Genomic DNA, 16569 nt, shown 5'->3' with positions numbered 1-16569 from the left:
TATCAGACTTCCTAAATTTAGTTTCTTATCATTTATTCGTAATGACTTAAATCTGGTCCCAAGAGATTTTCATGGGCATTCAGTACAAGAGGAAAGAAAGTAATAAATTCCAAAGAAAGTATGTTACAAATGTAATAATGGAATGCCAATTAGAGACATTCGTCTGACCAATTTCTATGGGAAATTGCTCTGATTATTCTATTTCCTCCATCCATTGTTCATTCTTACACAATTTGCTTTGAGGCTAAGTATCTGAGCACAGCGCAGATCTCTCCAGCGCCTATAGGAAAGTGCAGAAGCATGGGAGACAATAGATTGGCAGCTTGGGCTTGTGCACAACAAAAGCTCTTCCCACCCTGTAATTAGTATGTAACCAGATTCTACTCTCCTTGTTTAAAGCTGTTTTTGCAGCTTCATTGTCCTCTATATGGGACTGAGGGAATGAATTATCCATATCTTTTATCCCCCCCAGTCTGAGGGGTCTGTAACAGCCGTGCACACTGCTAAATGTGGCCGGACCCAGAGATACAGCCCCAGAATGAGTCGAGGGGGTCTCATGACTGTAGTTCTTCTATTTGCCACGTACACAGAGATGACCTTGTACACGGTGTTTGTACAGAGCCGCCTGCACAGGTTGGGTGCTTGTGATAACAGCAGGTAGCAAAAGAATTCAGGAAGGTAAAGCAGTTCATACGGCTCATGTTCCTGACTATAGAAATCATGTATGGTGCAGACAAAGATGAAGAAACCTTCATTTCTAGGGTTGTAAATGAATACATTGTGAAAAGTTATTCTGCATCATGTCTTACTATTGTACGAGGACTGAAGGTACACGTGCCCTCAGCTCACCCTGTTTCCAACGCAAAGGGACGTGCAGGGCAGCAGAAGCACAACAGGTTTTGACAGGGCTGCATCAATGTTTTTGTAGCTTTCTGCAAGCGATTACCTCTTCCATACAAAGAAAGTTAATTTTGAAATCCAGACCTGGTACTTCTGCCAAGCTTCCACTGCCGCGTTGTCCCAGGGCAAGGCTGGATCGTCGCAGCCCCTTGGCTCTCAAGTGCAGGGGGAAGCAGATGTGAACATGCTCCGCGCTGGGGTGCGGTGAGGAAGCCGTCCCTCCTGCAGCCCTCCTGCCTACCCTGGCGAGTGTTTTGCCCGCTGGCTTTTGCTGTTGTCATTGTTGGTTAGTGTCAAGACCGTCCTCTTCCTTGTAACTCAGTCTGAAGCCAGTGGATTGCAGTTGCCAAGGCAACAAAACATTTTATGTAGCTGTCATACTTCACATAATTAAAAAAAAAAAAGAAAGGGGGAGCAGTTTGTAGGTGATTGCAGGCTGGAAGCTGGTAGCACCCAAAAAATACCAGGCAGATGAGTCTTCTGAAAAGCTGCTTTAGGAGAGAAGAACTTTTAGGAGGAATAAGTCAAGTTGTGGATATTTACTATAGTTCTTGAGAGCTCTCCAGAGAGCAACACACAACCGAGCCACTGCTAGACTTGCTTTAAATAACCCACCGTAAGGCAGCCCTTGAACTACTGCTTAGCAGGCCATGTTATTTGGACCTCCATCACTTCTCAGCACGGGCGTTAATGGTGCTGGAGGGCTTGAAGGCTGCGTACCCTGCAGCTGACCCGTTCTTCCTGCGGGGGTGTCTGGCGGGCAGAGCTTAGCTGGTTATTTACAGCAATTTCAGGGGCTTGCCTGAATGCTTCCGACTGGATTTGTTTGACCAAAAGGTGGGGAAAATGGGGGCTGGGCGGGAAAGCTGAAAGTGTCTTGGCTGGTATTTTGGTGTTGAATAAAAGATGCGGGAGGAGGTAGCTAATATTGAGCTAGTCCTCATCCCCCTGGCCAATGAATATGCAAAGCAAGATAATGTCTGCTAGCTCCCATTTTTTCTCCAGGGTGCAGGTACTTTAAGCTGTATGTTTGAAAATAAAGGAAAAATGCATCCTTTTTTTATCCTGTCATAAAGTCAGGAATTGGGGCGAGAGTCAGATACAGGAGACTATTTCTTTTAAGGCGTCACAAATGTGGCATCCAGGCTGTTTACGTCAGGGGTCAGGCGGTGTTCATCACAGCTCTGACGGGAACGTGCATTCGCGAGTGCAGCCGAGCAAGGGCTGCTTTTAAATGCCTTGGGAAAGTGGAGCTCCAGTTCGGGCTCTGATAAGCGACGCTGGCGGCTGCATGCACACACGCTGGCACAGAAGCAGGTCTTGAAATGTGGCTGGACTCTGGAACATCTGCAGCGGGGAGGAGCACTAAGCCTTTAATTAGGGATTTATGAACTGTGTAGAGATGATTGAATCATTGTTTGACTTGCTTTCCAGAAATAGAAGTGGTTTTTTTGTAATCTGCCCTTCTCCCTTCCTCCTCCCCGCAAGGAGCAGAAGAGCAGCAGAATGACGAGCAAGGCGCAAGGCAGGCGGCGGTGCCGGCGCCCGCTTCGGCTGGACCGCGGTCAGCACCAGCAGCTCTGTTTCTATGGGGACCGGTGGCAGCCGAAACACCGGCTGGTGAGAAGCTGCAGGAATGAGGGCACGTTATCTCTGGAATATTGGGAGAGAATCACGTGCCAGCCTTGCTCCTTACTGCTTACTGTAGGCTGAAAGAAGCAAAACTTCCCTCTTTTCTGGTTTACGTAAACTGGAAAGATGAAGAATCGCTGCTAAACATGATTTGCAACAAACAACAGAGAATTAAGAGTTGTGAAAGAAGCCAGAGGAGATTCAGATTCTGGGTCAAAGAAATGCTCGTGTGGAATATTAACTTGGGGCTTTCCAAAATCGCTTCCCTCCCTTAAGCAGCACCCGCGGGCAGTTGGGACTGGGGACGGGGTGCTGTGTTCATCGCTGCATCCGGGAGAAAATAGCTGTGTTTGGGGAAGATGCTGCGGAGGGCCCGGTTCCAGGTCTGAAGTAGCTCCTCAGGGGCTTGCGGATGACAGGACCAAAGATGCTGTTGGCAGAGTACCAGAGCCCAGACCCACTTTTGATGTAAGTGCCATCTCTGGGCCGGTTGCAAATACATCAAATGCTATAATAATGCGCTGGATCGCGAGAGCTGTGAGCTGCCCTCTGCCGTTCTGGCTGTCAGCGATCGGAGGCTGAGATCCAGCCCTAGTAATTAAGTTTGACTATATGGGGATAATGATTCCCACTTCCAATAAGAAGAATTTTATCTTCTCGCCTTTATTTTGTCTCTTTGATCAGCCAGACCTCTCTGCCACATCTAGAACTCACAAATGTATTCTGGGGTTTTATAACCACGCATTTACACGTTCATAGATGCTAATACATGTCTAGGTTTCCCTTTCAAACTCATGCCTTCTGATTAATTTTAGGATTTTTGCAGAGAGGGAACCCAATCCTGCAGCTGTCGTTGGGGTAAAATCGATTCTACAGAAATCTAAACGTACTGAAGGAGTGCAGTATTCGGCCAAAATGAGTGTCTGGGGGTTGAGAACGGTCATTGCTAGTTTGGAAGGTGTGCTCTGAAGACCGTCCTGCACAGCCCTTCACCTCGTCGTTGGGTTGCACCCGGTGAAAGCCCAGATGATTAATGGGCTGCTGAGGAGCAAATGACAGCAGGCTTGGTGCCTATGAGGTTTTTTTGGTTTTTTTTTCTGATTGAGAACACAGATGTCTAATTGGAATAGGGTATCTATTAACATAAGCTGCTTGGTTATTCAGAAATCGGAGCTAATCAAAATACTGTAAATATCGTGCCTGGAGAAATGTCACCCTTCAGCATGATTGCATTTCCATATTTTTTTCAATCTATTTAAGAAAGTGTAAACAAATACTTAGAGCCTGTTGTGGCTGAGAGATGTTGCTGGCTGCGGTACCCGACGCAGCAGACGCGGCAGCGGGAGCGAGGGCAGGGCAGCGCCGTGCCCCCCCCGCGGGCGGGTGCTGGGGGTCGCTGGGGGGTGCTCTGCCTCTCCTCCTCGGGCGCCAGTTGCGGCTGTCCCTGCTCGGGGGGCTGCGGAAGTTTGTGCCAAAAAGCAGGAGACCGGACTAGAGGAAGGCTTTGGCGGTTCCTGGCCTGACTTCGTTTGTGTCAGATTTTATGCAAAATGTTGTTTCTCTTTCCCCCGGATTTTTCCAGCCCCCGTCCCCGGCGCTCGGAGGTTGAGCTCCCTCCTGTGCATCCTCACCCAGAATGAATGCACCCTTTGATATAAGAGTTCCAGTAAATTTCAGGAAATTACATTAAATACTTGAGTTGTACCATATACTTTACAACAAAGCCAAATGGTTTTGTTCTTACCTTGATGACTGCAACTTTTATTGGTAGCAGTAACAATTTCCATGTGCTTTCTGTAACCTGTAGTGGCTGATGTCTAAAATATAAAGAAGCCTTTAGAGTGATAATGACTCCAGAAGATGAATAGTTATAAAAGGTAGATCGAATTGAAAGGCATTTTAATTTGTCATTATTTCAGTTCCAGAGAGCAGCTGAATAATTATACTGCCTGTGAAGAGAGAGCATGTAATACTTTCTCTCATTATAGGATTAAATTGTCTCCCTTCCCTTTTAACGTAAGTGAAAATAAAGATATCTCTGATATCTTCTGTTTTGATCATAATTTGAAAGCCCCAGAATGGCTGGTGCAGCTTCATATTGTGATGTCGGGTGTACGGATTAATTATTCTAATGTAAAGCATAAACATTGAACTGATTTCTCAAAGTGTAAACCTGAGATCGCCAACGCTTGCTGAATGAGAAATTCATCGGCCAAAAATGTGTTGGGTTGAAAACAAGGCAAGTTTTGCAGGGTTTGCTAGGCTCTTAAATAAGTTTAAACTGAAGACCTAAAGAAAGTATACTTTTTCAAATTGTTACATCCATTTTCTTTCATAAAATACAAAACTGTCCTTAAAATTGCAAATATGTTTTGGGTAGAAAGAGTTTGTTTATATATTCTTTAGAACTGAAGTTTCCTCATTGCTCACATAGAAAATTTCTTGGGCCGTTAGGAGAAAATCTGCAGGTTTGCCCCAGTTCGCCCAGGATCTGCTTTCAGTGCTGGATCTCTCTGGAGCTTCGGCCGCTAAAGGCGGGGGGGGGAGTGGGTGCCGTTCGCTGGGGCGGGGGAGCGAGGTGCTGCTGGGGCTGCCCGGGCTCGGGTGGAAGCAGAGAGGCGTGGGCAGACCTCGGGAGTGCCCAGGAGCCAGCTCCGGCCCCGGGGCGGCAGGGCGGGGGGCGACTTCTGCTTCGTTTCTGTCTTGCAGCCTGAAGAACCAGTAGTAGTGCGTCAGCTGAGACGAGGAAAACCACCGAGGCTGCTTCTGCGGAGAGGAACTGGTCAGCAAGGAGAGGATGCTTTCTTGGACAATGATCCTGTGTGGATTCGATAATTAACATGTAACTAAACCTTCACTTTGGACAAATACATGGATTTTTTTTTTTTTCAATTTTGTGGTGAGTTAAAATATTTCAATGGATTTTTTTACCCTTTCAAGATAATATTTATTCAGCACAGAGTCTAGAGTATGATAACTATCCTGTAAATACAGCACTTAATCATCACTCATCTTCAGAGACAGTGGAAACAAAATATTTTACTTTTTCATATTTATTCTTAGATTTCTCCCAAGAGTATAAAATTATTCTGTTACATTATCCATGATAGTGATGTAATCAGTCTTCAACCAGAAATAAACATACTTTCTTCACCTTCTCCAGCATGGTTTGTGTCAACACATAAAGAGCAGCAAAAAATGAGTCACGGGGATTGTATAACGGATGAATTTTTTCCTTTCCTCTTGGTCTTCAGAGAAACAAATGGTTCGCTGAGCAAAGAAAACTAAAATGAAAGCGTAAAATCCTTTTCCTGCCGGTAGGATTCCTACAGGCTAGACAGAAGCCATTTGCTTTATCGACTTTGCTGGTGCAAAACCGAAGCCAGAGGCTGCTCTGCCCGCATGTTCCTGGGTGCAGGCAGCCCTCCGGGGAGCTGCGGGAAGGACGGCGGCTCCGGACCGGCGGCAGCAGCTGAGCTTGCCGGGCCGTCCCGCGCGGGTCGCGCCGGCTGCGAGCGGGTTACCCGCGCGCCCGCAGGAAGAGGCGTTGGGGACCGGCGATGGGGCTGGTGGCGAGGCGGCCTGCGGAGGCTGGTTTCAGGACACCGAGGCCGACGGTCGCGTGCCCCCGGAGCCGCCCTTGCCGAGCAGCAGGCGCGGGGCTGGGAGCCACGGCCGCGGTAGGGCGAGTCCTCGCCAGAGTCTGGGCTCGACGCCCGCGTTACCAGCGCACCGGTGAGTTTTGCGTTAGGGCAGAAATCCACCGGGGACGGAGGGTCTGGCGCTCTGGGAGCCCCGCCAACGGCAGACCTCCGCCAAGGCACCGGCTGGCACCGTGCTGCCTCCCCAGCCGCTCGCTGTCGGAGCCCGGTGCTGCCGAACCGCGGGTCTCCTGCCAAGCTCTGGCACTTCCCCACGGCGTGGGTGGGTGGAGGGTTTGGACCCAAAGGCTTTCCCTGCATCAGAAAACCCTGTATGTTGCAGCCATATTTGCACTGTGAGAGGCAAAGCGTTCGGCAGGGTCAGGTCTGCAGGGAGCGTTAGGAGCTGGATGTGTTGGAGACCCTCCGGGCGCTGGGTGTCTCTGGCAGCCCCCCCGCCAAGGTCCCAGCACCCACGCAGGACCCCCTCTGATGGCTCCGCAGCCAGGGGCCCCGAGGCAGGACTGTGGCTTGGGGGGTCCTTGCTCCCAGGGAGGAAAAAACTAAAAGGATTTGAAGGGAGAAAGAATTGACTGAAAACCAGCCTTAACTGTCTGAGAGGAACGCTGTTTGTGCAGACCCCAGCAGGGTCCCGGTCCGCAGCAGTTTGGTGCTTGGCTATAGGGAAGGTGTTTATGCCTCCCTGGCTTTGGGGGGAGTGGAAACAAAAGTAACTCCATCCACTGGAAATAGGCTGCTCACAAGGATTTTAGCTTTTTGTACTGCAGCCAGCACAAAGAGACCAGGTTTCTTACCTAACACGCTGCAATGCAAAGAGCTGCAGTAAACATCATCTGGTTTCATGTAGGTACTACGAGCAATGCAAAACGAACCTTGCTGTGCCCTGTTACACAAGCTCGGTGAGTGCAGTTGGCATGCAGAGAACCTGTCTTGTGAATGCTGCTAGAGGTTAAGCACCACCTTTGTAAAGAGCAATCTGGTTGTTTTATGTATGTGTAGTAGCACAATTCTTCTGAGGCTGTGGCCATTTCCCTGCTTCTGCACCTCTGAAATAACAGGCTTTGACATTTCCTTTCTGTGCACACTCAGCTAGAGGCTCTCTTGCGTCTTTGGGAGTGAGCAGTGATGTGTACGGATCCATCCGTTCATTTACCAGGAATCCCAGCAAGGTGCAAATCCACTTCTCCAGCATCTCAAGGAAGAGCAATGACCTGCTGCTACTGGCTCTGCATCGGGGAAACTTTTAATTTAATCCACAGCTCACCACCGTGGCCTGCAGGTTTGTGAATTTTCTGCCCAGTGAACAAATCGTACATAGACGATTCATCCGTGTCCTCCATCCACTTCTCTGCACCTTAATAAACCAAAGCAAAGCAAAGTGTATTGCTCTGCATTTTGGTGCCAAGTAGCGCTGTATGTTTCAGATGAGAGATGTTTGGGCATGTCACTTGTAAAACCGCAGTTGTGATGCAGATGCAATTTTATATGTTCATAGAGTTATTACTATTACTGTATATCTATAATATGGTAGCCATAAGGTAGCAAGCTCTGTAGCAGAAGATGCTGTAGGCACTGCTCAGTAACCTTCATCTGTCTCACTTTCAGGGAAGCGACACCCAAAGGGTTTGTACAGCAGAGCAGTCTTGAGTGGCAGATGTGCATGTGAAATCAAGGCAGCTTCGCTGTAAACCTGTGCTGAACCATATTTTGGGGAAAGGCAATATTTAAAGTCATTAAGTCACAAGGCAGCACATGCTAAGAAGTAATTGTCCCGAAGCCAGTGCTGGTATCTGTAGGGCTCTGTCACTACAAGCAATTCTACTTGTAAATGAGCCCGTGGGATGAAGCAGGAGCAGGCTTTTCGTGGGGGGGACCTTGTGATGCCAGAGGAAGAAAAATAGTCTTAATCTGCTGCTGACAGGGTTCTGTTTTTCATATCTTTCCCTACCGTGGGAAGAAGTTCATCTTCCGTGGCCGGCTGGAGCGGAGCGCGGGCTGCAGGCAGCTGCAGGGCGTTCCTGCTGCAGCTCCGTGACACGCCGCAGGGAGCCGTGCCATGGAAAGCTGCTTTGGCTTTCCTTCGCAGTGATAATATTGTGTAACTGGCTTCTTAATTACCGTCTCATCTGGGACTCTGAAATCCCTCACTACCTTGCTGCTGGGGTCACCCTTTTAATGAAAACAAACCTATTTTTGTTGGTGGAAATGATTCTTTTACCTTGCAAAGGCAATTAAAAGCCCAAACGGATTTATTTTTAAAAGACTCTTTCCAAATCTTCAGGAGAGAAGAGAAATAATTCTCCTGAATAAGGAGGAAGATCAATAAGTGTTGCTCCACGGAGCCCATGTTATGTTGCCTGCCAGCAGTGAAGACTAAATAGACCCCTTCTAGTCTAAGAAGAAATGAGACTCACTCCTGTGATTTGGGTTTGCGGGTTTTTTTGCCATCACATACTAAATCTGTTGGCAAATATACTTGATAGGCAATGTTCAGTGCTTTATCTTCATTTGGCATTTAATCAAAGGGACACGCTACATCTGTATCATAGCTGGGCTAATTGACTTGGCAGAACAGAGCAATCCTATTGGTCGTCTTCGTATTTGGTGAAATGAATATGAACGTCATGATGTGTGATGATGGAGGTTACGGACAATGTGGGGCAAAGGACCTAACTCGTTTGTTTTAGCCGTGACAGATAGGAGACACAGACACAAAATTCACACTGAATTTTAAAATTTGCCTAACTGTCTTTATCTGCTTTGCAAATCTTCCTGCGTTTTGTTTGTGCTTAGTTTAGTTTAGCTTAAGTGGTGTAGGGAAAGGGGGAGAGAAGCACCAGTCCTATTCGAAGTTAGCATGTAACGTTTTTAAAACTCTCGCTGCTCAGGTGCATGGTGAGCGGCAGCAGGTTGTGGCCCAGGGGACATTACAGAGCTTTGGGCACGTAGCCCGTGAGAGCAGCGGGCCCAGGCTCAGACCGGTGCTGAGGTTTGTTTCAAATAAAGGTAGAGGATGCTGTTACATGAAGAATATCTTCTGCTTACAAAAGGGACAGATGAAGTAAGTTATGAGTGCTTCTAGTGTCCGGTCTGTCTGGAAGGGATTTTTCCCTTCACCTTTCTCCCTTAAATTGCTGGGGAGGAGAGTGGGAACCCATGGAGCTCATCACAAAACCTTGTCCCTTCAGTGCTCTCGCCTCTTCACTGACTCCTGCTGATTTCATGTCACGTGTTTAAAAAATATTTTATATACAGGTGGGGTAACTTGTGTGCCTCTCTTTGCATATGCTCACATATGCAACATTTGCGTTGGTTTTACGTGTACTACGTTGCAGGAGTGTTCAGAGGCTCCTGCACCTACAGCTTTCTCCCGTTTGAAAGCTCATGGCAGAGGGGAGGTGCCTGCAAAATGGAGTGATCCCCTCCACCGTGCTCCCGGTCTGCTCTTTGCAGTACACCAGCCAGCAGCATCTCATCTCCTCTTCCTCGGTAAGGGGATCTACACAGGGAGAGAACCGAGTCGGAAGAGTGATCTTGGCTCTTCGCATCCCAGAGCTCGTCGGGCGCCTCGGCCCCGGCTGGGCTGCAAGGTGTGCTTGTGCCTTGAGTCTTGCGAAGGGAAGGGTCAGCTGCACTGCAGAATCTAATTGTTTGCTCTCTGGGGACAGTAAAGATACTGAAGAAGCTCTGTATGATTAATTTGTGCTCTTGCATCAATGCCTTTCATGTGTGGAGGAGAATGGGTTGTTCACAGATGAGTAAGCATCTCCTTAGGTTTCATAGCTGTGGGGCTGTTTCATTTATTGTGGTTTGGGTAATAACATAAGACGCCAGTGTTTCTGAAGCTAAACTGCCTCTTTACAGAGAGAATGATTTACGGAAATGGGGCACATCATTCATGCGTGTGCAGCCTGACTTTTTTGAGCCTCCTTCCCCCCAAATTCTTCCTTCCTGCAGCCTATGCGCCTTCCTCCAAGCTGCACCCAGGGCGCTGCAGAGGCGATTTTGTCAGGAGACAAAAAAAATCTTCTAACTTGTGTGCTTAAGTAATCACTAGAAGCTAATTGCAGCAAATTAATTACAGCACAAACACAATTTCTTTCCCTAGGCAGGTGTGTCGAGAGCTCTGATGCTGCTGCAGTGAGCTGGGTTGAACTCAGCCTCCGACACCCAGCCCGCACAAGCCTGTCTGCCCTTCTGCCCTGGCTGCCTGCTTGGCCTGGAGTTGGTCTTGCTTGGTCTAAGAGAATGACCAAAGGCAGAGAACCTGTCCCTAGTTTAGAAAATCTAGATTTTTATGCCACTCCGGCAGCTTTCAGACAATTTGTGCCGTGACGCTGCAGAGGTCGTGCAAAGACGTGCGTTCGCAAGAGCAGGGGGGTCAGCGCTGCAGACGAGATTGCCACGTCCCACGTCACGCGGCCTGGTGAGCAAGAGGCATGTGGGGCGAGAACGAGATGCCCCGTCACATCCCCCCGCTCTGCCCTGTTTCAAACCGGAGTAACTAGAGCAGCGCAATATTTGCATTTATTGCCAACATTGTCCTGGTCCAGTCAATCAGGCTTTGGTTCCTAAATCCTGCTAATCTCTTGCTTTTCCTAAGTTCATTAGGCCTTCAAAGCAAGACATAAAAAGACAAATCTCCTAGTGGGAAGTTGGTGATCCCTGCAGAAATGCCTCCAGATTGCATGCTCTTCTTTGTTGTCGAGAGTAGCACACCACCCCAGGCGTAAATGCTGTGTGCAGATACATTAGAGATCTTTGAAAATGGATGCAGTGCAATCATTGCATCCCCCAAGGTTACTTTAAATTGAAGGGTGAAAACATTTGCATATATTTTCTTCGTTAAAAAACCCTCAAAAACATGCAGAACATCTATATGTTACAGAAGTTAATTTTGTCTGTTCTGGCCAAACGTTTTCCCAGCTTAAAATTCTGTGCAAGACATTCTGTAAAGAAAGTAAATCTTAATAATTAAGTGTCAGCCGGGTTGTGTCTTGCCACACACACACTTCTAAGGAGCAGTGCTAACTGGAATACTGCTGGCACTGGGAGACAGCTGGAAGTGTGATTATTAGCACCAAAACTGTAATCTTTTAGACGTGTCATTAGAGTTTTGTAGCACATACTCATACAGTTCTTCAGGCTCTGGTGCAAATAGGTTAGGTTATGTTTCGGGAGGCGAGACGCTAACTTTCTGTAGTGTTTTATGCTCAGGCATAATCAGCACAAATAATACATGTTTTTTAACTGGCTGCTTGTGCTAAGGCAATAGAGCTCTATGGCAACAGTGTGTAAAGTGACTCTACCCTGAGACACACTACTTAACACAAAGAAATTAATCACGGGAGAAGAATGCTCCTGGTACGTAAGTGGTACTTGCTTTGTTAAGATCCTATTGCATCAACTTAATTAGCAAGTCCTGACCTTTAAAACCACCTTCCGTAATCTTCAAATTATGTATGTGAAAATCTGCATTCTTCCTTCTGGCTGTGTTAGCAGCTTTCTGCACTTGTCTGGATTCATTTGAACTCTTCAAGTGTGTGACCAGCTGAAAGTCCTCTCCCACCGGTGAGTGGTTATTGGGAACCCTCCAGATCTGTTGCAGATCTGTGAGGTAGGGAGGACCCAATTTGGTGGCTAAAAGTTCAGGATATCAAGAGAGAGAAAGCAAATATCCATTAACATTGCAAAGTGTTCCCCACTTAAATTACTGCACTGAGCTCAATTGCAAGACTTTAAGATAAATTTTCTAGTCTAATTTCTATTTCCAGTGTCAGAATAGGGATGATGGAGCTGGTCCTGTTGACCCGTGATGTTATCTTTGCTAAGTGTGTTCTTCTCGCTGTAAGGAGCTGGGTCGCGAGACAGCTGCAGAACTCTTCAAGCCAGAGCAATGTATTGCACTTTTATACTGCCTTCTTACATATTACTTTTACCCTAAGTCACAGGAGATCTAAAGCAAACTCTATAAAATTCCTTCTCTATATCATATCCTCATTTTCCCAGCACCTTTGTGCATCTCGTAATCCTGCCAGTACTACTAAAAATCATCTCTGAGTGCAGCTGGCTTGTACTCTTGCCAGGACCTAAATTCATATCCTTCAACACAGGGGTTGCAGATTGGGGTTTGCTAAAGGCACGGGGCAGAACATGAGCAGCTGATGCTGAGCAGTTATCCTGGACATCTCTCCACGATGGTCTTGTCCATCATCCCTCTTGTGAAGGAGTGCGCTTGATGTCATCAGTACAACATGCTTGTGAGGACCCCAACTGCACCAGGGTCCTAAATCGCCCCAGCCAGCCTCTCCTGGATCCCCCCCATGCCCAGCCCATTGGCTCTGGAGCTGCGCTTAAGCTCCCTCTGTCCCCCCAGCCCTTGCTCGAGCCGACTGCTGGGAGCTGCAAGAGCCAGAGGGTCCCCAGGAAAGACAAGGAGGGAGCTGCGGGTACCCCGCTGCGCAGGGGGGATGGCATTGTCGCCAGCAGAGCCGGTACCCCAGCGGGGCTGGCGGCTGCAGCACGTCCTGCCAGCAGGACCTGAGCTGAAATGCAGAGCTGGTGAATTTTTATCAGTCCCTGTAAGAAGCCGGGACAGGAGGACTCTATTTGCAGATACTTTCCTGGAGGCTTTGCTTATGCTGGTGCAGCAGTGACGGGAACAGCTCGCTTGCCTCAATGGCATGGGCTGATTTGCCATGCCAGTGCTTGAGAGGGAGCAGTTTAAGCAGCATCCCCTCCGTGGGCCACTGCTCGCTAATCGAGCCTCGTAGTGTGCTCGTGGGTCTTTGACAATAGCCTTTGTCTAATATGTTTTTAATCAGTGTGTGCATTTCAATTTGCATATTAATAGCAAGGAGATGTTATTATACACTGCTGTTGATGAGACGGTTGTCAAGCCTATCTTTCCAGACTGCGGAAAGAAAGAAACTGCATCTATTGTGCAAAGAATGAAATTACAGAAAACACATGTTTTAGGATCTACCATTCTCTGCCTCTATCTGTCTCTATCTCTGCCTTTATTTTTCTCTTAATAGCATATGGATGCATTCATTAATCTTTTTTTTTTCCTTAGAACAAGGATCATTTAACAGGAGAGTAAGACAGGATTTTATGCCTGTTGTGACAGCTCCAAGCTAGGCTAAATATCATGTTTTTGCTGGGTGTTTTTGACTTGTAAAATGGCAAAAGGTTGACCCGGTCTAGGAGTCCATTTATTGCAGCTGACCCCAGCAGAATAATTAAAATGCCAGTAATGAACAATGGCACTGCTCACTCTCCAGGTTTCGGCATTTCTCAGCTGCCGTAGGTGTTGGCTTCATTGGCCCGGTGCCATTGGCGGGGACGCGGCAGCGGAGCCGTCTCTCACCATCCCTACAGCAGCGGCGGTGCCCGGGGGCACTGGGGGTGGTCGCAGCACGGCGCTGCGGAGCGCTGCCTGCACCCCAGGGGCGTGCAGGGAGGAGCGGGAGCAGCCAGGACGCGCAGAATGGCTCGGAACAAGCCCTGAGAACAAATTCCTCGTGCTGACAGCATTTTTCACACCTTCACTTTGTAAGACGGCAGAAGCAGCAATGCTCTTGTCCCCGGTCCTCGAGCTGAGGAAAGGGGGAATGTTTTGATGTGTGACTAGGCGACTTAGGAGCTGAGCTCCATGGGCTTCCAACTCCCATCCCCTGCTGTCAGTGCTTAATCCCAAATCGTCCCCGTGGCTTCTCTGCAGATCACAGCACGAGGAGATTGTTCATCTTGTTTTCTTTCTGCTTTTTGTATCCCCTTCCTCGACTCTCCCCTGCTGTTTCAGATGCACAGACTTTCAGCACAGCCACTTCCCGGGGCTCTCCCCGCTTTCAGCTTTGGGAGGTGATTTTCTCTGCTCTGGTTTTGCGCTCCACCTTCCCTGCCCCGTGGCTCAGCAGGAAAATGGCCCGGAGGCAAAAAGCCAAGACTGAAAGGGGAGAGATGAAAAGAGAAGCTAAAGGAATGGGAAATGGAAAAAAAATCCAGAGGAAAAAGCACATCCCCACCAGCCTGACTCCACTAATTGCTGCCGTAGCTCCCTGGCAGAGAAGGGGGCTGGAGGAAAAGCCAACGCTGTCAGCCAGCGAGGGTGGGTGGTGGGGAGCGTGCCGAGTGGTGCTGGGGAGGTGGAGCAGCTTTAAGCCAAGTTCAGGTTTAGCATCACTAAATTTTAAGCGTGGTCTCCTAACCTGGGATCAGAGGACACAGACAGTAAAGGGCATTTGGAAGGGAGAACAGGGAGATTTTTTTTTTTTCCTCCAGTTCTCCTCTGCTAAAAAAGCTGCCCTTGCTGATCCCGATGAGGAGCGAGGGGGGGGGCCACCAAGCTCCTGCAGCAGGAAACAAGGGCCCCCTGCTCCTACCTCCTATTGCTCTGCAAAGAGCAGAGCAGAAGACGGGGAAAGCCACTGTCAGTCCTCTCCGGAGCATCCCCGTTTGCTGTGCAAAATGACAGCAGCAGGCGCGTGACTGGAGACCAGAATAGACACCGCTCATGTAAACGCTACGTAAACATTGAGTGACAATATTTTGAAAGAGGAACCTCTCAGCGATCTGTGAGCAGGGAGGCAGCACAGAATTAGGGGTTTTCAATCATACCAGCTCCAGAAGAAAAGAAACGCGGCTGCTGATCTGAAATCAGTCTGCAGCTTCTGCAGCCACCCACTCAGACTATGCGGGACAAAAGGAACAGTATGAGGTAGAAAAAAACCCCGTGAGCATTCGCTATAAAGAAAGTGGCTGGAGAAATGAGACCAAGCAAAGGCGTGGGATGGATGTTTCACTCCAGAGCTTCAATCCATTTATATAATCATAGTTGTTATCATAGTAAATGTAAATAGCTGAATGAGTTCAAATTTAGTATTTGACAACACTGGCTTTCTGTGAGTACACCCTGAATTCTTGTGGAAAGCCTTTATTTCATCAGACAATCTAACAATATTTTAAACAATCCTTTAGGCATTTAGTTAGGCCCATAGTTTGTGATTTTTCTCACTCCTGGAAATGAGGGCTATAGTCTCCAAAGCATAAAGCCTCTTACAAGTTCATGTGTTAAGAAATTGCTTGAATCAAAAAATGTGGCAGTTTGGCAGCTTGCGTCTTACTGCATCGCTATAGCCTGTAACAATAGCAATAATGTTATGGTGAAAATACAAAAAAGCTGTTTTGCACCTTGTCAGCCCAAGGCAACAAATACCTGGGCTAACCTTTATTTATTTTTCATAGGATGTGGCAGCTCTCAACCCTCGGTGGCATCTGAGACAGGCATCAGAGCCACGACCCACTCGGGTCGCTCACCCCGCTGAGGAAGCATCCTTTCTAATTAGCACCGGTGGCGGGCTCGTACTGTGGCAGGGGAGCAGACTGTGCGGCACGGTTGCCAGTGGAGGTTTGCCTTGGGTCTGAGTCTGAAGGGGACTTCAGTCTCCATCTGGATTCCCGCTCTGCGCCTTCGTGGGTGCTGGAGGTGAGACCCTCGCCATGCGAGGCAGGGGCGAGCTGGAGCAGCCCGGCCACGTCAGCCAGGGTGTCTGCGAAGCTTGCTCCAGCAGCCCTCGCGCCGTCCGTCTGTCCTGGCTGTGCCCTGTGCTCTGTGGGGACGGGGCTGCTCCCTTTGCTGGAGCAAAATGCCCTTCCCACCACGGTCTCCCGGCTCTGTGCGGGTGGGCTGCGGTGGAAAAATGCTGCTCTGTGAGGCAGGATGAACACCTTGGGCTTGGAAGGGGGTTTTCAAAGGGATAACTGGCATTCGGAAATAGATCAGAACAAGCCTTTCCATCCAGAAAGGAAGAAATCGTGAAAAGCCAGTTCAGAATAGCATCTTCTGTGAAGTCCCACTTGCACATACTTTTTAATGAGACCAGTGCTGGTCTTAACAGACAAATGACCTCAATTCACTCACAGCTCTGTGCTATTGATTCAATAGTTTCTCTTAATGAGGAAATTATTCTCTTTGTTAGGGAACGTGGAATCTAGCAGGTGCACAGTGTTAAATAATGAAAAAGCAACTTTGCTAGTGCCAGGAATATGATGGTGTGGTGCCAGGGATGAGCGAGGCCCTCAGATGGACTCTGCAAGGATGAGTCCTTTATGTTCGGCTTTGCAGAGCGTGAAGACTGAGGTGCTTGTGCCACTGGGTGATTTGGTTTAGGCTGCCAGGAGGGGGCTCTGGTTTTAATAGGTACCACTGCGGATTCTTCCTTGAGCCTGCCCTTGAAAGCGGCGTGGGGTACAGACTGCTCAGGTTTGTGCCTTCCACTGTTCCTGCAGGTTTAAGCAGGGTGCACCTTTAGAGAGGTCTGGCCTGAGTCCAGCTTAGATCATGCATCTTTAAATCACCAGGAGTGCTGTCTCG

General features: G+C 48.4%; 1 protein-coding gene across 2 annotated transcripts in view; it reads left to right on the top strand.

Moving 5' to 3' along the window:
• Positions 1–6193, top strand: part of ZMAT4 (zinc finger matrin-type 4) — a 71262-nt gene extending 65069 nt beyond the window's left edge. For both annotated transcript variants that reach the window (XM_075174945.1, XM_075174944.1), the window contains one exon: positions 5242–6193. In XM_075174945.1, the coding sequence (XP_075031046.1) occupies positions 5242–5257 (16 nt within the window). In that variant the 3' untranslated portion in view covers positions 5258–6193. The remainder of the gene's footprint in view (positions 1–5241) is intronic.
• The last annotated feature ends 10376 nt before the right edge of the window (positions 6194–16569 follow it).

The sequence above is a fragment of the Calonectris borealis genome, chromosome 27 (assembly GCF_964195595.1).
Source record: "Calonectris borealis chromosome 27, bCalBor7.hap1.2, whole genome shotgun sequence".
Lineage (NCBI taxonomy): Eukaryota > Metazoa > Chordata > Aves > Procellariiformes > Procellariidae > Calonectris > Calonectris borealis.
This window is presented reverse-complemented; position numbering and strand designations above follow the sequence as displayed.